General features: G+C 35.4%; 1 protein-coding gene across 3 annotated transcripts in view; it reads right to left on the reverse strand.

Moving 5' to 3' along the window:
• Positions 1 to 24,486, reverse strand: part of IleRS (Isoleucyl-tRNA synthetase) — a 410,216-nt gene that overhangs the window by 247,130 nt on the left and 138,600 nt on the right. For all 3 annotated transcript variants that reach the window (XM_090401998.1, XM_090401999.1, XM_090402000.1), the window contains exons 12-13: positions 20,985 to 21,175; positions 3,408 to 3,534 (exon numbers count right to left, since the gene is read on the reverse strand). In XM_090401998.1, coding sequence (XP_090258124.1) covers positions 3,408 to 3,534; positions 20,985 to 21,175 — 318 coding nt within the window. The remainder of the gene's footprint in view (positions 1 to 3,407; positions 3,535 to 20,984; positions 21,176 to 24,486) is intronic.

The raw sequence follows: 24,486 nt of genomic DNA on the forward strand, positions 1-24,486 counted from the left end.
CAGTGTAAGGAGACTTGAAAAAGTGTTGCTGAATGTAATGGATGTGCAAAATCAGGGAAATTAGATTTGTTAACGGGGGGAGGGTAGTAGATATACAGACCTTAGGGAGGCAGTTGAATGTATGAATGAGTATAATATGCCTGAGCGAATAAGGGCAACAAATCAGAATAGGATAGTTAATATAAGGCATCAAGGTAGGAATGGGGCTAATGGGGGTCTTAAATTCATGTACACTAATGCTAGGAGTATTAGGAACAAGAAGGAAGAGTTTTTGGCCATGGTTGGCACTTCCAGACCATAGGTTATTGGCATTAGTGAATCATGGCTGACTAGATGATATAGCTAGTGGGATTGAATGTGATGGGTATAGTGTGTTCAGGAATGACAGGGAGAATAAAATGGGTGGGGGAGGAGGAGTAGTATTGATGATAGCTGATGAGCTGCAGCCAAGGAGAATAGAAGTTGAATTGCAGGATAGAGAAAAGAGCACATTTGAAGCTATTTGATGTGAGATTGTGGCTAGCAGAACAAAATATACAATTGAGTGCTGCTATAGACCAGGTGATGGAAAAGATGGAGACAGTATGCACAAGCAAATAGAAGAAATGAGTGGAAGGAGGGTAATTATTATGGGAGGTTTCAACTATGGTCGCATTGATTGGAGTGAGGAGAGGTCACATGGAAGGAAGGAATTGGACTTTATGCAGTTATTAAGGGATAACTATCTGCGACAGCATGTAATGGAAAATACTAGGGGTCAGAGAGTGCTTGACCTAGTAATTACATCTGAGGATTTGGCTGTAACAAATATGACCACATTGCCACCAATTGGTGAGAGTGTTCATAGGGTGTTGACTTGGGAGGTGGCTAAAGGTGTGGAATTTACAATTAAGACAGGGTACATGAGGAATTATCGGGCTGGAAAGTATGACAAGCTTAGGAGTTTGATTGGTTCAGTGCCATGGCACGTACAACTGCAAGGACTAGATGTTGGTAGTGCATGGGAGGCAGTTAAGAAGTGCTTGCATGAAGCAATGGCTGACTGTATACCTAGAGTCCGAATAACAAATCAAGTAGGGGTTAAATGGACAAATAACACCATTAAGCTTGAGCTGCAAAAAAAGAAACAACTATGGAGGGAATTTAAGGAGAAAGGTGACCGGCAGGCACATGAACGGTATAAAGTGCAGGTCAGAAGGGTAACAAGTGTGGTAAGAAAAGCAAAAAAGGATTACGAAAGAACATTGGCTATGCAGGCTAAGGAAAATCCAAAACAGTTTTTTCGATATGTTGCAAGTAAAAGGAAAAATGTATATGGCAGAATGTTTTTAAAGAATGCCGAAGGTAGGGAGGTAACTGAATCAGTTGATATAGTTGGGTTACTGAGCGAGCACTTTGCAAGAATATATCATCCAGGTGGTGACATTGCAGAAATGAATGAACCAATAGATTGTATGGGAATCGTGGTGAATGAGGTGGAGGTGAGTAGTCTATTGCATAACCATGTCAATACATCTGTGGGATTGGATGGTATACCAGCTCGTGTTGTACGAGAAGCGGCTAAAGAATTGTCAGTACCCTTGACTTTTGTTTAATTTGAATCTCGGGTCTGGGTTAGTCTCGAGGGGGTGGAAAGAGGGGAAAATAGTTCCACTGCATAAAGGTGGTTCCAAGACTGCTGTTGTAAATTACCAACCGATTAGCATATCAGGAATCGTTGTCAAGGTCTTAGAGAAATTAGTCAAGAAAATAATACAGGATTGGATAGATGAAAATGGGATATTCTATGGGGGGGCAACATGGTTTTGTGAAGGGTAGATCATGCCTCAGTAACTTGCTCACATTTTATAACACAGTGACGGCTGAACTGGATTAGGGTAAGGGGTTTACAGTGATACTACTGGACCTTGCCAAGGCCTTTGACAGGATACCACATGGAGCCCTAATCAGTAAATTGGAGCAGATGGGGATAGATATAGGGTTGGTGAGATGGATAGGAGGGTTGATGGAGAGATACCAGAGAGTGGTTTATTCAGGAGTTGAGTCTAAAAGACGGCTTATGACTAGTGGTGTGCTGCAGGGCTCTGTTCTTGGACCACTACTATTCAATTTGTTCATCAATGATATAGGAAAGGATCTGAGAGGTAGTGTTCACTTGTCTGCTGATGATGCAAAGTTAGGTAGAGCAATTGTGAGTGCACAGGATGTCAAAATTTTACAGGATGATTTGGATAGTTTGGAGGACTGGGCTAGGAAAAATGGATGTCAATTTAATGTGGCAAAGTGTAAGGTTATGCATTTTGGGGTGAAAAGATTAGCAGCAGTATATCACATTGGTGGAACCGTACTCCAGGAGATTGATGAGGCCAGGGATTTGGGAGTGTTGGTGGATAGGGAATTGAAGTTTAGGGGCACATTGCAAAAGTGGCTAAATCAGCTCATCAAATCACTTGGCTTCTGAAAAATACTTTAGCATGCAGAGACAAACAAGTTATTGTTCCTCTGTATCGAGCCTTGATAAGACCCCATCTGGACTACTGATGGGGTCTTATCAAGTCGCCCTGTCAAGTCCCCATCATGAAGAAACCCTGGTGCCCAGTTATAGGCGCCAGGGTTTCTTCATGATGGGGAGGAAGTGGAGAGGATCCAGAGATGAGTGACCAAGATGATAGCAGGTCTGAGGAATGAACCTTACGAGAATAGGTTGAAGATTTGTGGGTTGCAAAAATTGGTCGATAGGCAGAAAAGGGGTGATATGATGGAGACATTCAAATTACTGAAGGGTTTCTATAAGATTAATCCAAAAGATGTTTTTGAGAATAGGACTGGTGGTGGGAGGACTAGGGGCCATGCATGGAAGCTGGGTAAGAATGTGGTTAACAAGGGTGTTAGAGCTAGGTTTTTTACTTGGAGAGTGGTGAATGAGTGAAATAAGCTGCCAGAGTCTGTTGTGGGTGCTATGACCGTGAATGAGATCAAGGCGATGTATGATAGATACTGTGTGAATGGCGAATAGTTATTCTTGACATGATGTTAGGGTCTGTCGACTCCTTGGAGTTGCCCGGGATAATAATAATAATAATAATAATAATAAACTTCAAATGAATTTCTATTCGCGTTAAACCTTCTTTTACAAAGAATTTTATAACCGCACGATACTCAATTGTATCCATTTGAGGAATACAGACAACGCTTTGGCTATCGACCAAAATTATAAATAAAATCAAGTATTTTTGTATAAAAAAAAACTACTTGATAGAATGACTTGCAATTTCACATGGATGCTTATGACAGATGTACCAATTTAGAAAAAAAAAATCTTGCCAATAGTTGCCATTATGGTCAAGCTGAGAACTTTTCAGACCACCCACATATATATAAAATGCACTTACTAATAATACACATACCTCTTCTCCATCATCACTTATCCAAAGAGGGATTGGTGTACCCCAAAAACGGTTTCTAGATATAGCCCAATCACGAGCCTCTTTAAGCCAATTAGCAAATCTTTTTTCTTTTACAAATTCTGGAACCCTAAATATGCAGAATAAATGTTTGTTTTCTGGATCATCATAATTTCTTATTTAAATACAAAGACACACACACATACAAAACAGATACATTAACCCTTTAACTGCTGATTTTATATTCTACTGACATTGTCCCATGTGCTGAGTTAATTTTGCAAAAAAAATTATAAATAAAATCAATTAAAATTCTTACTGAAGTAAAAAGTCCGGACAGCATAATTCTCGATATACACTTGTTCGCTCACAAAAATAGTAATTTTATAATAGTGTTTTATAAAATTTGCATAATCAAGGGATGTCCACTTAATTATGCAACTTACACACATTAATTTATGTAGAAATAAATCAAAATATATAAAGATCACTATTATTTACATAAGCCTACCAAGTGCCAGGGCATGAAAATCCTAAAAATTTAGCATGGAATGATATTTTTCAAAACAGGGCTGTACACAGAGTCCGTCATATTTGGTGCACATATACTGGCTCTCATGACACTTCTTCTGCTCATGAGTGGTATTGGAACAGATATAACAAACTTGAGCTGCATTCTTCTTCTTCTCAGTAGAAGGTACAAGAGAAGGGAAATGCCTTTCTTTGAGACGCAGTGGTTGATCTCCAGGTGACGGACGTACTTTCAACCTCCCTGTTGTTCTGGGGATATGGTACTTTTGAATTATTTCCCTGATAAGCATGAGTTGGTAGTTTGCTAAGTTTGTGTTTTTTCCAAATTTTACATTATAGAGACAATGGGAATTTAGAGTATGGTCATATCCAGAAGGTGGATAAATAGTTTTTTGTAATAGCTAGAAAAATGTAAAGTTCTTGAGGGGTGGTGTTTTTCCACTGCTTTAGTCGTGAAGATAGTGTAGATGGTCTATTATTTGTGGTAAAGGTAAAAACTTGTTTGTTTTGTCAGCTATTGTTGTCATCAGTTCTATGGTAAAAAATTGTTAAAAAATATCTAAAGCTGAAGAATCATCACTGCTATCAAATTCGTGTACACTTGGAGTAAATGCATCATCAAGCCACTTGAACAATACATCTTCGGTATGAATTTGCTTACGTACATTCGTATCAAGACTTTTGTCACTATCTTGCTCGCTTGTAACACTTACATCACCAGGATCTTCTTCATCTGAAGTACACAATTCACTTAACTCGGACAATTCTTCTCCCGACTCATTTGTTGTTAACAATTCATCAATTTGATCAGCAGTAAGATAACGTAGATATTTACTGGTAGACGTCATATTGTGACATCTCTGAAATCTCCGCAGTCATGTGGTTTATGCATCGTGCTGCATATGATTAGTTGCACCAGTTCAAATTTTTCTCTTTAGATGTCATACAAGGACAGAAACCCAAGTCAAATAAACTTCAATTGGTTGGCAACAGATGGAGGAACCTACCACCGAAGTTTGAATACCTTACGACGATTCTTTCTATACTAAAAAATTGTCTGAATATGGGAGGCGCGCACCACACATATACGGGCTCAGCAAAGTAGGCGTGTATTTCCGAGCCCATAATACGTTCTCAGCAGTTAAAGGGTTAAAATATATGTTTTCAATGTCTAGCATCCACTACTATTGTTGCTTCAATGAATAGAATCTTTCAAATGAGTCTTAGAAAACATGTATAAGAAAGATGACAGGCTGTCATTAAAAAAAGAGATCCAGCTGAAACCATAACTGACATTTTGGTTTCAAAAGATATATCCTAAATTCCAAATTTTATTAAATGTCATTCAGCCAGAATTGAGTTACTGGAGTATATGATGATGATAATGTGTTTTTTCTCATTTGACCCCTGAAAGTAGTCCCATTCAAAAAATATTGGAACAATAAGGATCATAAATTTCAATAAAAATCTAAACAGCCTGAATTCAGAATTTATCTTGGTAGTTATGTAAAGATAAATGAAGTGAGAGAATTGCACATCCTTTAAGAAAGAAGACATATCTGTATCATCTGTTTTCATTACCTTCTTTTCTCAACAATGATAATCATTTATGCCCAGCATAATTGAATGCAGCAATAAAGAAGTTCCTTTCTTCCACATTATTTGTGAATAAGCCAAATTATCAGATTAATCCTGATCAGATATTGTAAGATTCTTGGACTGTATTAGTCCTCAGTTCTTGACTGGCAAAGTCTATTTATCACGGAATCAATTACAACATTAAATAGAAAAGTTGGGGTGCTTAAGGGCCAAAGCTGTATAACTGAGAGGAGACCTCCACATAGCCTTTAAAGGAATGCGGAGAACCGACCAGGGCTTCTGACCTAATGTCCAATCCTCACCTTCTCGTGGTGCACCCTGTTGGGTATCTACTTTGATACTGAACGAACGAGGATGGGCTGGCAATTTGGGATTTAGCCGACCAAATTGTATTCTTATTGGTTAAACCAAAATAAAAAATGATGGTACAACATGACAAAATTTCATGCCGGCTGGGGCATCGCCCGGTTAAACAAGGCCCCCGTTGTTTTCGCCAGGGAACCAGGGCGAACAGCGAAAAGTCAGCTACTGGAACAAATCTGAAAACAAACCCCAACTCAACATCACCAGAGTTAAAGATCGGTACTATCAACATAAGAAGCCTGAATGGCAAAGAAATGGAGCTAGCTGAGGAATTAGATAAGTACCAGATCGACATAATAGGAGTGACTGAAACAAAAAAGACCAAAACTGGTGAGCTCTTTCTGAGCAATAAATACAAAATGTTATATTCAGGCAATGACAATCAAGGAAAAGAAGGAGTAGCCATAGTATTCAACACAAAATATGAGGCTAATCTTCTTGAATGGCAGTCAGTCTCAAGTAGAGTAATGTGGGCAAATATGAGAATGGGAAACTGGACAATGAGACTTATTTGTGCCTATGGTCCCACAGAAGGTTCTACTAAGGTAGAAGTGGAGGAATTTTTTGAGGCTTTAGAAAAAGCAACTGACTCAATGAAAAATGAAAAGTTGGTCCTTGTTGGGGATCTAAATAGTAGAGTAGGAAATGATTGTGAGACATACAAAAATATTTTGGGAAAATTTGGAGAAAAGAGCAAAGCTAATAATAATGGCAAATATCTGTTGGATTTCTGCTCAGGACATGGACTGGTTATTACTAACACCATGTTCCAACATAAAAATGTGCACAAATTCACATGGAGAGAAGAGGCTAGGAATAAGAAAAGTCTCATTGACTATGTTATTGTTGATAGTGATGTTTTCTCCCTGGTGCAGGACACCAGAGTGTACAGAGGATTTGAAATTGGAAGTGATCACTATTTAGTCTTGAGCAGGATAAAATTGAATTTCATATTGAAAAGAATAACATGTAAGAAAGTTTTAAAGCGAATTAAAGTTGAGCAGCTCTCAGATGTGAACTGTAGACTAAAATACAGAAATATTATTGAAAAGAAAATGAAAGAGTTTGAGAACAGGAATCAAACCTTGGAGATTCAGTGGCAAACTCTGAAGGAAACATTGATTGATTCTGCCAGAGAGGCATGTGGTGAGGTTGTGTGCAAGGATAAAAAAATCAGAACTCCCTGGTGGACACAGGAAGTTAAAGAGGCAGTGAAGGAAAAGAAGAAAGCATATCAAAAGTTCCTGGCAAATAAGTCAGCTTTTACTCTTACAGAATACAGAGACAAATGTAAGAAAGCTAAACAGTGTGTAAAACTAGCTAAACAAAAGTCATGGGAGGACTTTGGCAAGAATATAGAAAATAAATATCAAGAAGGTGGCAAAATATTCTGGAGGTTGTTGAAGAAGCTTAGGAATGGAGGAAAGAGTGCTGTAAAAGGAATTAGAGATGATAAAGGTGAAATGAAAACAGGAGAAAAAGATATCCTTGAAATATGGAGTAATTACTTTGAAAAACTGCTAAATGAAACAAGCAGTGATGACAGCACAGTGATAAAAAACACTGACCAGGCATGCAGTCAGGAATACATATCCATACTTGAAGTAGAAAAAGCCATCAAAGGCTTGAAATGTGGAAAGGCAGCAGGAGTAGATGATATTCGACTAGAAATGCTGAAGTATGGTGGTATAAGAGTCTTACAGTGGCTGCACTGCATAGTTCAGAAAGCCTGGACAGAGGGACGAATTCCCGATGATTGGAGTAGAGCTCTCATAGTACCCATATATAAAAAGGGAAATAAAACTGAATGTGAGAATTACAGAGGTATTTCCCTACTGAGTGTTCCTGGCAAGATCTATGCAAGTATACTTGAGAAACGGTTGAGAAGAATTGTGGAAGAAAAGCTTGGTGAAGAACAAGCTGGATTCAGGCCAAATAGAGGCTGTCAGGATCAGATCTTCACTTTACGACAAATAGTCGAGAAAGCATGGGAATATAACAAAGATCTGTATTTAAGCTTTGTCGATTTGGAAAAGGCATATGACAAGGTGCCAAGAGAGAAGCTATTCAATACACTGCAGTTATATGGTGTCAATAGGGCATTATATCAAGCAATACTTAGTCTTTATTTGAGTTGTGAGTCAGCAGTTAGAATTGAAGGAAGTACAGGAAGATGGTTTAATGTTAAATCTGGTGTGAGACAAGGATGTACATTATCCCCTCTGTTATTCATTATCTATATGGATCACATTATGAAGGAATGTGGTATTAAACCTGATATCAAAATTGGAGATGTTAATATCAGCTCTTTGCTTTATGCGGATGATGTTATACTTCTAAATAAATCCGCTACAAGTCTGCAAGATTCTCTGACTAAATTGAATAGCTGTTGTAATAGATATGGTATGAAGGTCAGCAATAAAAAGACAAAGACAATGAAAATAGGCAGAATCATTGAAAATGTCAACTGTGCTGTGAATGGAGAACCTGTGGAACAAGTAAAACATTTCAGCTACTTAGGCACAATTTTTAGTGAAGATGGTAAACTAAATATAGAAATAGACAACAGAATCAGCAAAGCTGGTGTCGTGGGAAGTCAATTGAATAAATTCATATGGAATAAGAAAGAAATTAGTCGGAACACTAAATTAGCTGTATACAAGACTGTGTTCAAACCAATTTTAACTTATGGATCTGAGAGCTGGGTCAGAAGTAAAACACTTGACCAAAGACTAGAGACCGCAGATATGAGAGTCCTGAGAAAGATTCGAGGCGTGAACAGATGGCATCAATGGCAATATCATATTAAAAATGAGGATATTAGGAAAGAACTTGACATTGTCAGCATCCAGGAATGCATTAGCAGAGCTAATCTCAGATGGTATGGTCACTTAAATAGAATGGGAGAGGAAAGATTAGCAAAACAAGTGTTCTCTGCCAAGTTGGCAGGAAAACGACCCAGAGGAAGACCAAGATATAGGTGGATTGATACGGTACAAAGTGCCTTAGACGATAGAAATATAAGATCTGACAATGTTGGAGTCTTGACAAGTAACAGACTGATTTGGAGGAAAATTGTAGATAGGAAGTTAGTAATGATGTAATTTTTTCATGTAGTACTGTCATATCCTGTACACCCCTTGAGGGTACATGGCAGGAATTTGATGATGATGATGATGATGATGAATAGAAAAGTTGACATGATACACTTGTCTTACTCTAGTTATCTTAAACCATTTACTATATGCTTTGTCAACTTTAACACAAGCCTTGCTGTTATCATATAAAGCAATTATAATGTTAATGAGTGTAAGGTATGTTACAAGGCTCATGGTCAAGGGTCTGCATGGTTAGCCTAGTGGCTATGTGCTTCACAACCATATGCCTGGGAAAGGAGTGCCCTGGGTTCGATTCCTGTCACTGGATTTTTCTCAGACATAGTCAAGTTAGCCAGTCTTGGGCATGGACAGCAGGGTTTTTCCTCCCGCAAGCAGGCAAATCGGTCCTGTGAACACATGCAGCTACAGCCATAGAATATACCGGGAGGCATAGGGCTAGTCACCTTATTCTCAAGACAGGTATGACTTAGAAGGCTAGTAACAGGCTAATAGGCCTAACATGCAGAAGGAAGGAAAAGAAGATTTTGCCCATGAACTAAATCAAAAGCCTTTCTGAAATCAACAAAATGCATTATTACAGATTTCAGAAATTCTAAATATTTATGGATCTGCCTCTGAAAATATTTGGCCTCTTCCCCTTCTGAATTGACCTTGCTCATTTCTAAGTGACCAGGTCCTTTATTCTGTGGAGGTATAAGGCAGAGAAAATTATCTGACAAAGAAAATAGCAAATTCCTCCTCAATTCTCACACACAGTGCAACTACTTTCTTAAAAATGGATACTACTATATTTCTGATGAAGTCTATGGGACTTCAGCGAAATACAGTATATTCCTTTGCCACTCTAATAGAAAATGTTCAGGATATCAGATGGCCAAATCACTATACTGTCTCACCTCTTGCTATCATATTCTTCAGCAACACATCCTGGTGATTTATGAAGTTTTAACTTATTAAATATACAGCCAATTTAACATCACATCATATTGTGTAATGGGACTGATATGAAATTAGGAAGTGGAGGAACTAGTCTAACTTGCTCTCTCTCTCTCATACTGACTAAGGACAATTTGGTGGCATTTTTAACCTTCAAGTCCTTAATTTCACTTCATTCTCTTCCTACATAACCAATACCTTCATACTGTCCTAGGTGATTATTCTCCCTGCTCCAGCTATTATTATTATTATTATTAAATTCCCCTATACCTTAGTATAAAGGAATTTACTTATCCTGGTAAATTCTAGCAATACAACATTTGCTGAAATGCTTCAGTGATGCGTCAAATGCAATGTGCTCTTAACAATGTAGTGGTCAGAACCTATCTGAGCACTTCTGTCCATTTGCTATTAATTAAATCATGCCCTTGCAGACACTATCAGATGGGATCCGAGTATACTTGTAAATATCTTTATCTCTGAAATAGGTATTGGTTATTCTCAGTCTATTTAGCTTCTATTACTGGAGAAGTTTATCATTAGTGCCACTGTATTATCAATGACAAATGGGCCAATTACTCCTGCCTAGTAACAGAAATCAGTGCCAACCTTAGCATTAAAGTCCACAAAGTAGCAGCAGCAGATGGCCAGAAAAGACACTCAGTTGTGGGAAGCTGATCTAATCATACCTCAATAACTGCCTGTGTTAATGATATTTCCATGTTTCACCGAGAACTATCATGATATTGGTGAGAATTTATGGCATTACAATATCTAAAATTCCTAAGCACGTATTTGTTTTATTCAGCTATATTAAACTATTCCAGGATTCCTGCAAGCTGTATTTCACTGTAATCTGACACTTAGAATCATTATAAAATTTAACCAGTGGATAACCAGCACCTATTTTGTTTCAATTGAATGGAATTGAATAAAATTCAGAATGTATGATGTATAGACCAAACAATCACTACCTGTTTCAAATAGATCATTTCTAGTGAAAATAAATCAAACTGATACTGATAATAGATTCAAATATAGTTCACGTATTCTAACTGAAACACATAAACACTAGGATAGATGGAATTCAATAAAATATAGTAATTTATATCTGTATTAAAGTGCTTATATGTTTCAATTAGAATACTAGAACTATATTTGAATCATTAAACTATAATTATTAGAAGTATATGAAAACATAATGCTGAAGAAGAAATCATTCCATTAAAAACTAGAAACACTTCTTCAAATTACAGTACATAATTTATTACAGGACTCTCTAATAAAGGGATCATCCTGTGATCCCTATAAGGGATCACAGGATGATTTGTTATAGTAGTTTATTATAGCAAATTTTCTTTATAACTATGTTGTTCATACTTGGCTTTGGCTGCCACTTTTAGGAGTTTGTTACAATGGCATTTGCTATAATGGAACTCCATTATATTCTAAAGAAACAAATATTTGAAAAGTTTATAATACTTAGAGAAGTCATCTTTTTCTTTTTTTTTTTCTCTTTGAGGTTCAATATTCTGTTTTAATTCCCATCTTATTAAGCTAGGTATAGCAGAATAGTATATTTAACCTATTTCAAAAAAATGAGATAAGAGATGGCCACCAAACCATCATTGCTCTTAGCTAAGTTCTTTCAAAAACAATGAGTCATTAATAATCAACACCATTCTTGGAATCTATCTATTAGAAACTACCAATGCAGATTCTGCAGTTCTTGATTCACAGTTGACCTCCTGGCCACATTATTCACTTTTTGGAGAAACTCATTTTGTCATGCTTAACAGTTTCAGGACAATTCATTGGATCTGGCATAGAGTCCAGACAATGTGATCATAAAGTTTTTTTTTTTATGTCCTTACCATATCTTGTCCTTGGCAGAAATTCTGCTTCCATCCCATCTTTACAGATTTAAATGTCTATGTTGCTAAAAATGCAGAAAACTATGCAGACTCCTGAAGTCTCCTAAAACAGAAATGGTTCCTTCAGAAAATCTTACATTGAGTTTATATTAGCTTAGGTAAGGTAAACATCATAGCAATGTAGCTCATAAATCAAGTTTAATTTCATACATCTGTTCATCAAATAAGGGATTCAGACACAGCTTTCAATAATTTTGCATATGTAGTTTTAATGAATCAAAATGTTTTTTCAAGGAACTGTGAATAGGAATTTACGTTTAATTATGCACAACATATGGAAGATACCAGATGATAATATCAGAAGGATGACTGTAAATATAACGTTTACAACATGAAACTTTAACTTTTTCTAGTTTACATTGTTAACAAAATCTCTTAAAAACTGTCACTAAACATCAATAATTTACGCATTTGTATTAATTTTTGTATCGAATTTCCTGTAACCCTGAAGAAGTAACCTTTCTGGGAAGGAAAACTCTGCCACTTCTGTTTGAAATGGCTAACTTATGTTCACAAGAAAAGTCTTTCTTAAAGTTCATATGTCCTAAATGGGATTTAAACTCATCTTTTCAATGAATGGCAAATGTTGTGATTTGTCATTCATTGAAATAAACCTTCATGACTACACTACAAGGGGTAAGGTGAGGAGGATAATGCTAATCCTTAAAGGAGGATTGAAAACAATGGTCTTGAATTATTAACCAATTTGTAGTTTAGGATTGGTGTGAAGATAATGAGGAAATTGGTCAGAGACAGAAGTGAGTTTTGATGCAGTTTGATGAAAGCAAGAATTTGTTAAGAGGGTAGATGCAATGAGTTTGTCAAACAGTGGTCCTGTTTTAACAATCTCATCATATTTTATAATTGGTTGATAAATGCACTGGACAGAAGGGATGCATACATAAGTCATTAATGAATTAGTAATAGAATAAACCAGATAATAAACTGGTACTGGCAAGAGTTGTGCTGTAGGATTCTGTTCTGAAGCTACTCTTCAACTTGTGTTGGTGAAACAGTCCACAGCTTAAAAAGCAAAACTAGAGGGTCACAGCAATACACTCTGATATGTCACTTAAGATATGGAGCTGTATGGTTCAAATAGCAGATGAATGGAATATTAATGTAATATAAACCACCTTTATATTGACAAATATAGTTTCTCTAAAGAATGGAAAGCACTTCTGGTACCTCCAGTACTGGAGATACTTTATTCTCATGTCCCTCAAAAGGGATGTGCGAATTAAGAAATAAAGTTTAGGGATATGCAGAATGACAATTTTGACAATCATCAAGGGATTTCTACCATATCAAAAATTTGATGACAAGCATTGTTTTCAGGAAACTTTTCTGTGACTGTGAGAAAAATAGTAATTTAAAATAATAGTTGCCTCAAACATGCAACAACTTATGAAAGATGGCACTAGTCAAGCAAAGGCTAATTCCAACTTTCGTGACCATTCATGCTCTAAGAAAGATTTTGCATGTAAGAAATGTGCAATAGCCTGACAGCTAATGAATGTCTATAGATAATTTAGCCCCCCCCCCTCCCCCCCCAAAAAAATTCTATGAAAATATATACCTAAGAAGTTTATTAACAAATTACAGATCTTCAGTGAACTGACAGTTAAAAACAGTTAAAACAGGTAGAATAAACAAAAATGGATTTCAAAAGATAAGTGCCACACACTAGACTGGAACAATACATTATTGGCATTATTAATTTATGACCAAATTTCTTATTACTGGCACTGAAAAAGAGGATGACCCCATGAACTCACTCAGTTATTTTTGAAACCGACAGCTATGGTGACTATAATTTATAAAGTGTGTGTATACAATTTGATTTATATATATATATATATATATATCTCCACATAAAAGGAAAAAATTCATCTTTACTAATACTTGCAGACACCATTATCAACAAACCAAAGCAGTGCTCCTGCAGCATTAGTAAACATAAATTTTCATTTTATGTGGATATATACATATAAATCATAAATTGCATACACACACACTTTATAATTACCATAGCTCAGTCAGTTTCAACAATAACCTCTGGATTTGAAGACTGTCTATGATACAAACAATGTTTATCAGGGCTTTTCATCTAAAGGTGAGTTAGGCCTCATATGGAGGTAACAGGGTTCCCCCTTCAAGAAACCAGTTTTTCATCCCACAAAACAGAAAAATTGACCAGAAAAACAAACATAACATAACATACAGATCCAGGAGACAAAGGGAATAAGGTTTAACCACCTTATTCCTTTGGATCTAGTTTCAAAAGCCTGCATGGTACAGTTGGGGTTTACACATAAGAGCAAAGCTTCTGTAAACGTGCTCATGAGTAGATGCATTTAGTGATCAGTTTAGTAAATTAGGTAAATCCTCAGTATCAAATGTTTGTTTCTTCTTGCATTCTGTTTCAACTATAAACATTGTTGATAAGTACATAATATGCATTTGTATGTAAATACAGTACATATTAAAGTGTGTATGTATTCGTGTTGCTATAAAGTGTATACATTATAACTGTTATTATTTTTTGTTTTTTAAATAGAATCCAGTATATATTTGGGGGGAAACATGAGCCCGACATGTTCTTTAAATTTGGAGAGTGATGGAGTTAAAAAAAAGAAGCCGAAAATCTGTCTAACTAGAGACTAAACTAGATGTTTTGCATCATATTGAAGCTTCTGAAAAAATTGTTGATATATGTAAGGCATTAGGGCTTGCGAAATCTATGGTTCAAATAATTCGCACTAACAAAGAAAAAATTAATGCACATTCACAGTCAGCTGCACCTTTAAGTGTTTCAAAATTAACACGCCAAAGAAGTAGCAATATGGAAAGAATGGAAAAAATTATTAAACATATGGATTGAAGACAACAATCAACGGAGGATGCCAATGAGCCAAATGACTATCCAGGAAAAGACGAAAAGTATTTTTGAAAATTTGAAGAGTGAAGATACTGGTGAAGGTCCAGCAGATGAAACTTTTCTAGCAAGACGCAGTTGGTTTGAAAAATTTAAAAATCGCCATAATTTGCATAATATTAAAATGAAAGGTGAAGCAGCTAGTGCCGAAGCCGGTGAAGCTCTAGCCAATTCAAACATCTTGAAATCAATTATTGAAAGAGGTGGATACGTTCCTCAACAAGTTTTTAATGTGGATGAAACAGCACTTTATTGGAAACGAATGCCTGAAAGAACTTACATTTCAAAGAACAAAAGGGCAGCATCTGGATATAAGGTGTCCAAAGAGCGATTAACTTTGCTCCTTGGTGCGAATGTGGCAGGAGATTTTAAGCTGAAACCGCTTTTGGTATATGCTTCTGAAAATCCAAGAGCTTTAAAAGGATTGAACAAGAAACAATTGCCCGTCATTTGGAGGTCCAACAAAAAAGCTTGGATGACCACAATACTCTTCAAAGATTGGTTCAAAAATTATTTTTGCCCTGATGTCAAAAAATACTTGCAGAAGAAAAATTTAAGTAACAAATTCTTGCTCCTATTGGATAATGCTCCAGGGGCATCCAGTTAAGTTATCTGAAGACGTGGAGATTGAATATCTACCTAAAAAAACAATGGCTCTAATCTAGCCAATGGATCAGGGTGCAACAGCTACTTTTAAGGCATATTATTTACAAAGAACATTTCGAAAACTTATAAATGAAACCGATGGTGAATCGCCAATTAAAGAGTTCTGGAAAAAATTCAACATCAAAGATGCTGTGGACAACATTAGCGAATCAGGGAATTAATTGAAATCAACCACAATGAACCATGTGTGGAAAAAAAATTGGCCAGAATGCATTACAAGTAATGATTCTGAATTTTAACCCCTTTCTGAAATTAGACAAAATATATTGAACCTAGCAAATGAACTTGGTTTTGAGGATGTGGAAGAACATGATGTAATCGATTTGCTAGATGTTGATAGAGAACTACTTTCTAACGAAGAATTAATACAGTTAGAAACAAACTGTACATTTGATGAGGTACAACAAGAGCCAGTTGTTTACCGAAAATTAACCTCAAACGATTTATTGAATGCGCTTACTCATTTCGAACAAGGAATAAATATCCTACTTCAAAACGATCCTAATGAAGAATGCAGCACCAAAGTTTATCGTGGCATTAACACAGTTATTAACTGCTAAAAGAATTGCAAAAAGAAAAGAAAAGGGACTTAATACAACATTGGACAAATTTTTTAAACCAGGTTCTCAGACAACAACAGATGGTGACACTAACGAAGTGATGTCGTGCAATTCGTCATCAGACTGATTCGAAAATTAAAATAAAAGCGTTCATTAGTTATTTGTGTTTTATTTCATTTTATTTTATTAGTATTACAGAATTATATTTTTGTTTTTATTAATAACTAATGTAAACAATATTTTAAATGAAATAAAAAATGCCTTTCAAACCAGAAAAAAATCAATGATTTTCTATTTTTGTATAAAATTGGAATGCATCTTGCCGAATTTATACGGCTTTATATGGAAATAAATGATTCGTTATACAGCATTTTGCTTTGCAGGTGACTTTCCACAAACAAACGTATCTCGACCGTATAGCAAGGTGTGAGCGTATACCTTTCAATTTTTCTCTTGGCCCTAAGTTGTACCCCTTTTCACTATATGCTCTCCTCTCATTATTACACCTATTTTCCTTGCTATCTTTTAAAGTTTTGAACCTAATTAATTCTCCATTAAACTCACTCATAAAACTTGTACAATCAGTTAATAAGCATGCAGCCTTTGAAGCAATAGCTAAATTCCAACCTAACAATCCACTTATTGTCTTTCTAATCATGAAAAGAAAACAGAGGAAGTTGGTATAATTAAACCGCTGCTGGGACTGAATTCCAACCTCATGTTTTCTGTGTCTGTTCCACTTTGATTTGTCATAGGAACTTCTGTATCTTTTAGGTTTCTCAATGATGTTTACTTCTATTATCTTTTGATTACCCTCCTCTAAATTTTCTTCCTTGTCACCTTGATCATTTACTAATTTTACGCTTGATATGTGGTAGGTCTCAGATTGACTGTTCCTTTCAGATGCTGAAGTTATTGAAGAATCAGTATTATTATTTTGATAGTCTTCATTACCTCTTTCAGTCAGTTCAGTCGGCCCGACTTTATTTTCATTTTGCACTCTCTCTTTTCATGTGATTTCTCAACTCTATCTCTAAAATTATAGTTCCCTTTTCCTGATAGTTTATTACCCATTAGGAACATTTCATTTCTGGAAAAGTCGCAAGAGAACTTATACCCCTCCAGAAAGTTAGTTCCTAAAATCATTTGCATGTTCAGGCGAGATATCCTAGGGAGGACCAATAACTCTTGCCAAACACACAAATGAAACTCTGTTAAGTACATTTTAACTCTAACTTTCTTAGTCGCATAAATCTCGGATGTCGAAATCCCCAATAATCTGCTCAGTTTCTTTAGTTTAGAAATGCCTCTCCATATACGGATTTTATTTGTTGAAAATAATCTCCTGTTATGACAGAGGCCTGGGAACCAGTATCAAGTAATATGTCACAAGGCGATCCTCGTACCTTTCCTTTTATGATCATATTAGACTTCCTTGGAAGTTCATGATTCTTGCGCTCTCTCCTCCATGGTTTATTTGCATAATTATGAGGAGTGTGCACAAGATTCGACTCATATCTAACATTTCCGTTGGAGGGTCTTTTGTTTCTAAAACAGTTGCAAGCAATGTGCCCATATTTATTGCAAACAAAGCATTTGGGAGGCTCCCTTCTGTCTCTTACCTCATTCTTCATCTCTGGTTGAGGTCGAGTTAGTTCAGAGGTCTTTGCTGTCGTTGCCACCGACTACTGTATAATGGCATCAAGTCGGTCCATCACAAGTTGTAGCCTTTCTACCTCCTGTCTTATTATGGTACGTAACTCCTCCATGTCCGTAGGTCCTAATTCTTTCGGGATGTTCATTGTATTGTCTGTCACTTGATTCATGTTGACTGATCTTTCTCTTTCTCCCTCTCTTTCACTTTGATCCTTATTAGACTTGCCCTTACATGTGCTTGAGCCCTTTTCACTCTTACTTTCACAAGAAGAGTCATTAGCCTTTTTGATAACATTAATGTAGCTGCTAGTAGAAGCGGGACGAATGTCTCCAAGCCTCTCTTCTTTTTCTTTCACAGCGAGGAAACATTCCTCGAGATTTGTGATTTGATTTTCTTTTTATAGGCGGTCTTTTTAGTTCTTCCTTGACCCCTAACCTAAATTGATGAAACACTGCCCAGTCAAAGTGAGGTTTATCCTCTATTGGAACACTTAAGACTGTTGGCAATTGTCAGTAACTTATTATAGTACTCAGTCACATTCTCTTTTATCTCCTGAGCACATCTCTGTAATTTCCAGATATTAGGGCCTAGACTTCTTACTCTGGAGAACTGGGAAATCAAGGTTTCCTTGAACTTCGAGTATTGGGGATGAATACAAGAAGCTTTTGGCCTTTCCGACCAGTTTGCTCCTGAGCAAGATAAGTAGTTGGAGGTCTGACCACCTTCCAACTTTTCTCAGCTCTTCGATGAAGCTAAAAAAACTAAAACGTCATCATTTTCTTCCCTAGAAAATTGCGGAATGACTAGTTGAGGATCTTTGGTTCAAAAGAATTCTACGTTGTCCATTGTTGCACTATTAGTTTGATTAATACTTGTAATTTCACTCTCCACACTAAAACTTAATTTTCAAAGAAAATTTCTCAAAGTAACAAAAAAAATTTTTTTCTGTACCTGCATGATTCGTTACTCAAAACTTTCTCATATAATGAACAATTTGACTAATTAATTAACGTGGATTAAATCCTGTTGGCTGCACCACTGTAAAATTAAATTTTTTTTATACTTGATTTGAAATCTCTATACATTTTACTCAACTTAATTTTTTTTACTTATTTTAATTGTCATAATGCCGAGTTGTGTAATCTCGTTGCTTGAAGTAGTCTATCTCCTCTTAATCCTTTCCGTCTACCAATTTAATTCCCCCTTCTCAAGGTCGTGACTATGCTATTTCACATGTACGTATTATAGAACTTAAGAATTGCCTCTGGCAGAGCCAATTCCTTTGTCTAAATGGCTGGCTTTTTTCCACCTTGATCTACGAAAATTTATTTTTTTATTTACGACTGTGCCATCAGAGATCGCATAGAGGAATTGTATATCTTTCCAAAACTCGCAAGAATTTACACCAGGAACTTTCGATAGGCTTTCTTCTTTTCCTTCACTGCCTCTTTAACTTCCTGTGTCCACTATGGAGTTCTGATTTTTCTATCCTTCCAGACAACCTCAACCACATGCCTCTCTGTCTGAATCTGTGTTTTCTTCAGGGCTTGCCAATGAATCTCCAAGGTTTGGTTCATGTTCTCAAACTCTTTCATTTTTTCTTGAATAATGTTTGTGTATTTTATTCTACAGTTCATAAATAGTGTTCACTTCCAATTTCAAATCCTCTGAACACTCTAGTTTCCTATGCTAGTAAGAAAACAAAACTATCAACAATAACACTGTGTTAATAATAACCAGTCTGTGTCCTGAGCAGAAATCCAACAGCTATTTGCCATTATTATTAGCTTTGCTCTTTTCTCCAAATTTTCCCAAAACATTTCTGTATGTCTGACAATCATTTTCTACTCTGCTATTTAGATCTCCAACAAGGACCAACTTTTCCTTTTTCATTGTATCATTTGCTTTCTCTAAAGCTCAAAAAATTTCTCCACTTCTACCTTAGTAGATCCTTCTGTGGGACCATAGACACAAGTAAGTCTCATTGTTCAGTTCCCCATTATGATATTTGCCCACATCATTCTACTTGATATTACCTGCCATTCAAGAAGATTAAACTTGTATTTAGTATTGAATATCATAGCTGCTACTCCTTTTCCCTGATTGTTATTGCCTGAATATAACATTTTGTATTTATTAGTTACAAAGATCTCATCAGTTTTTGTCTTTCTTGTTTCAATTATGCTCATTATACTGATCTGATACTTATCTCATTCCTCAGCTAGCTCCATTTCTTGGACATTCAAGCTTCTTATGTTGACAGTACCAATCTTGAACTGTGGTGATGTTGAATTAGGGTGTGTTTCAGGATTTGTTGCAGTAGCTGACTTTTCACTATTTGCCCTGGTTCCATGGCGAAAACAACGGGGGGGGGGGGGGCTTGTTTAACCAGGTAACACCTGAGCTGGCATGAAATTCTGTCATGTTGTACCATCATTTTACTTGTGGTTTAAGCCAATAAGAATATAATTTGGTGCTGAACCCCAAACTGCCAGCCCATTCTTTTTCGTTCAGTATCCAGGCAGATACCTAACAGGATGCACCATGAGAAGGTAAAGTTTGGACATTAGGTCAGAAGCCCTAGTCAGTTCTCTGCATTCCTTTAAAGGCTATATCTAGGTCTCCACTCAGTTATACAGTTGTGACCCTTAAGTACCCCTTATATAATCTAGTTGCATTGTAATTTCCTAAACAATTAGAGGCTATGTCTAACCAATGTATAAGCCTATCTACAAGAATTACATAAGAGCAAAACAGAACAGAGAAATATACATGTGTATGTGTTTATACAAATAATGTCTGTTTATGAATTTTTAGTTCATATAATAATTCATCCAACAAAACCAAATATTCATTTGGTTTTGTTGCTATAAAAAATAGCACATATTTATGGTAGAGAGAGAGAGAGCAAGAAAGAGGAGATATACTGTGTTATTAAAAGTAAACAGTGGTATGGTTTGCATTAACTGTTGTTCTATACTTGTGGTTTTTAATTAAAGTAAATACTATGTAAAAGATGTTCTCCCAATAAGACACTCAAGCAAAATTAGCGATTGCTTACTTTGTCAAGATGTATCTTCTGGACAGAAATATGTGATATCTGATGGAATGGAAGAAGAATTAAAGATGAGAATAGAAGTGGATGTGCTGGAGGTGTCAATGACAAAATCTTTATGTATAAAACATGCTTCATTTTTATAGAAACATTACTGGTTATTAGCTTAAGATATATATAAATGTATCAAAAACATAAAGAAATAAAAAACAAATTACAAACCAATACGTTTCTTGATTGGACTTTAAAAGTAATTCAGCCATATGCTCCACCTGAATAAACCAGGAAGGTACAGCCCGATAAATGAGAGGTGTTTCTGAACGCCAGCAAAAAGGATAACTATGTTTCATAGTGCTGTTATGTACCATACGTCCTATATTTTTTAAATGCTTTATGATGTTTTTATCAGCATCCTAAAATAATCATAAATTATGAATAATTATACACATACATATTGCAAGACCTAGTTAGTATAATACCAATTAAAAAACAATATATATCATATATATGTATATTTTATACATCCTGCTGTATAATACTATTACATGACTGCAATGAGCATATGATTTCTGCAACACCTGTAGGCTGTCAACTATGTCATTAATAGTAAGATGTAGGATATCTGTATTAAAGTTCAAATATCCCACAAATTAAAAATATAAAAATGAATTAAAAGTTAAGTAGTTAATTATAATGCCCTCTGATGATATCTCCACCTTGTTGTGGTAGAGGACTTGTGCTTCCCAATGACCCAAAGAGCTATGAAAGCGCTTACCATTACTGATAAAGGGTAGGGACCAGACCACCTCAACCTTCAAGGTTGAGGTTGTTATGATGGATTGACTACCAGTCTGATGTAAAAAAAATCCACAAGTCACAAAATCAACTAGAACTAACAAACAGATTTTAAGCTGGAATGTGGAATATAAAAACTTTGTTGAGACTAGGATCTTTACAATGTCTTATTGATGCAATAGAAAATTATGATATCTGGATCTTAGGTATACAAGAAACTGGATGGTCAAGCCATGAAAACATACAGTCAAATAATACAGAACAATATTCTATAGTGGACCATCTAATGACAGACATGAAAATGATATAGGTTTTCAGGTACACAATAACATCTTGTGACATGTAAAAACTTTTACACAAGCAGATGATTAACTCTGTTATATTTCTATTTCTGGTTATCAGTTTGATGCTGCAATCATCAACATTTATGCACTGATAGAAGATAAGGATGATGATGATGTCAAAGATAAATTTTATGAGGAACTAGAGAGGGTATATGATTCTTTACCTGGTTACTGTATAAAATTAATCATGGGTGATTTTAATGCTAAAATAGGAAAAGAAGCAAGATACAGACAGTCTGCATGACATTAATAATAATGGGATTAGAGCTATTAATTTTGCATCCTCAAAGGGGCTTGCAATTGGTAGTACGTACTTTCCCAGAAGAAATATCCATAAAGGAACTTGGGTCTCCCCAGATGGAACAGTTAGCAATCAAATATATCATGTAATGATAAACAATAGGCATAAAACATACATAAAAAAATTGTCCATACCCACAGAGAACCTGATACAGATACCAATCATTACCTGGTAATAGCACATTTCGGACTAAAGTTCTCTCTCTCTCTCAGATGGAGAAATGTTAACTGAAACAGAAATACTAATTGATATAATATTGAAACATGTGAGAATGCAAACATATAAAGACAATATGCAGAAACAATAAAGCAGGAAATACTGCATTACAACCATCCTATACCTGAGAGATATACAGAAAATTAAATGGACTCAAATAAAAAATATTATTACTCATTGTGCAGAAGAAATTCTCCTATTCATAAACAACAGAAAGAAAACCAAATGGTTCGATAATGTATGTAAAAGAAGCTATACAGAAATGCGATAAGTTGAGGTTAAAATTGCTAAAGGATCCATCACCAAAAAATACTGAGAATTATACGACCTATAGAAATTTAACTAGTAAAATATAGCATCAAGAAAAATGGCTGGCAGAGAAAAATGAATGAAGAGGATATGAACTACAAACTCGAATACTGACTACTAACAACCAAAGAGTTAATTACCAAAAGAAAAAGAATTTTAGGAATTCTGACAATATTATTCAAACAATAGATGAAAATCTTACATCACAGGTGATATGATTAAGAGAAAATATTGAAAACCTACAATTGAGGAGCTATCTCTGATTGAAGCTGAGAATATTATTAAAGCACTAAAAATTAATAAAGCAGATGGTGAAAATAAAATTATAGTAGAACAACTAAAATTTGGAGGAACACCCTTAATGACTGTGATTTATGAACTCATCATATGGCATAAAAAAGAAATCCCAGTTAATTGAAATGCAGCCATACTGTATCCTATTTTTAAAAAAGGAGACCCTATGATAATCAGCAACTATAGAGGCATCTCTCTCTCTCTCTCTTGGACACTATAAAATGGTGTCTACACTGATCTGGAGAATAATTCATGTACATTCTTTAAACAATATAGTAAGTGAGGCTTCTGCAAGGGAAACTTGGAAAGTCAAGTTGTTAAAAAACACTAAATTCGATAAAGAATACATCTAGTATTTGTGGATGATAAACAAGCATATGACAGTATACATCAAAATGCACTATGAAATGCAATGAGACTTTAAAATATACAGAAGTATATAAATATTAGACTTTGTAATCACCACACCCTCTGTAAGGTACATTTCCTCCAGGAACATTCATCAAGTTTTGAAATAAAATCTGGAACCCACCAATCCTGTTCAATATAGCTTTGGAAAAAGTCATTAGACCTAAATGTACATTGAAGGATGGAAATAAATGGGAACTGTATACTATTGGCTTATGCCAATGACATTGTTATCCTTGGAGACTCTAAGGAGGACGATATATACACTACGTCTAATTTAATCAAGGCAAGTAAGATTACAGGTCTTTTATAAACAAGGAAAAGAACAAACATATGTCAATTTTCTTTTTAAAAATTTTATGGAATTGACAACCGTGTTAAAAAACTTTTTTATTATCCCGACATTTCAATCTTCACATCAAGATCATCATCTGGAGTGTACATAAGTATACAGAACAAGCTGAGTTACATCATTAACTGTAAGCTAGAGAAACAATGATTTGATTACATGTTATTCTACTGGCGTGACCTCTGGTGAAAAAAAAATAAATAAATATATAAATAAAAAATAAATAAAAAAATGAAAATAAAATAAAATAAAAATTTTTTACATCACGCTAAATTCTATTTTTACAATGACAGGAATAAACATTCTTTTAGATGGTTTTCTTTCAGAAACAATTGGTGTCCTATTTTTAGTATTACAATTCTTATTTTTGATTTACAATACTGGATTTTCTACAGTCCTGTTTATAGTTGTTCTTGGTGAGGAAGGTCGAATATATACCTTCCATATGTTTGGGATTTTTAGACCATCACTGTTGTTCAGATTGGGGTGGTTGCTGATAATCTCGCAGGCTTCCTTGAATTTCCGTTCATACCATGTTCTAGTGTGATGTAGATAGCTGGTGGTTTTCCAGTCAATTCTGTGTAAGGTATTCAAGGCATGATCAGAAAGGCCAGCTTCACCATAATTATTATATTTAATGTGTCGTTTATGTTCTTTTTGTCTAATAGGAATAGTGCGTCCTGTTTCTCCTATATATGGTATGTTGCA

The sequence above is a fragment of the Typopeltis vanoorti genome, chromosome 12 (genome assembly GCF_054136105.1).
Source record: "Typopeltis vanoorti isolate ZY-2024b chromosome 12, IOZ_Tvanoo_1.0, whole genome shotgun sequence".
Lineage (NCBI taxonomy): Eukaryota > Metazoa > Arthropoda > Arachnida > Uropygi > Thelyphonidae > Typopeltis > Typopeltis vanoorti.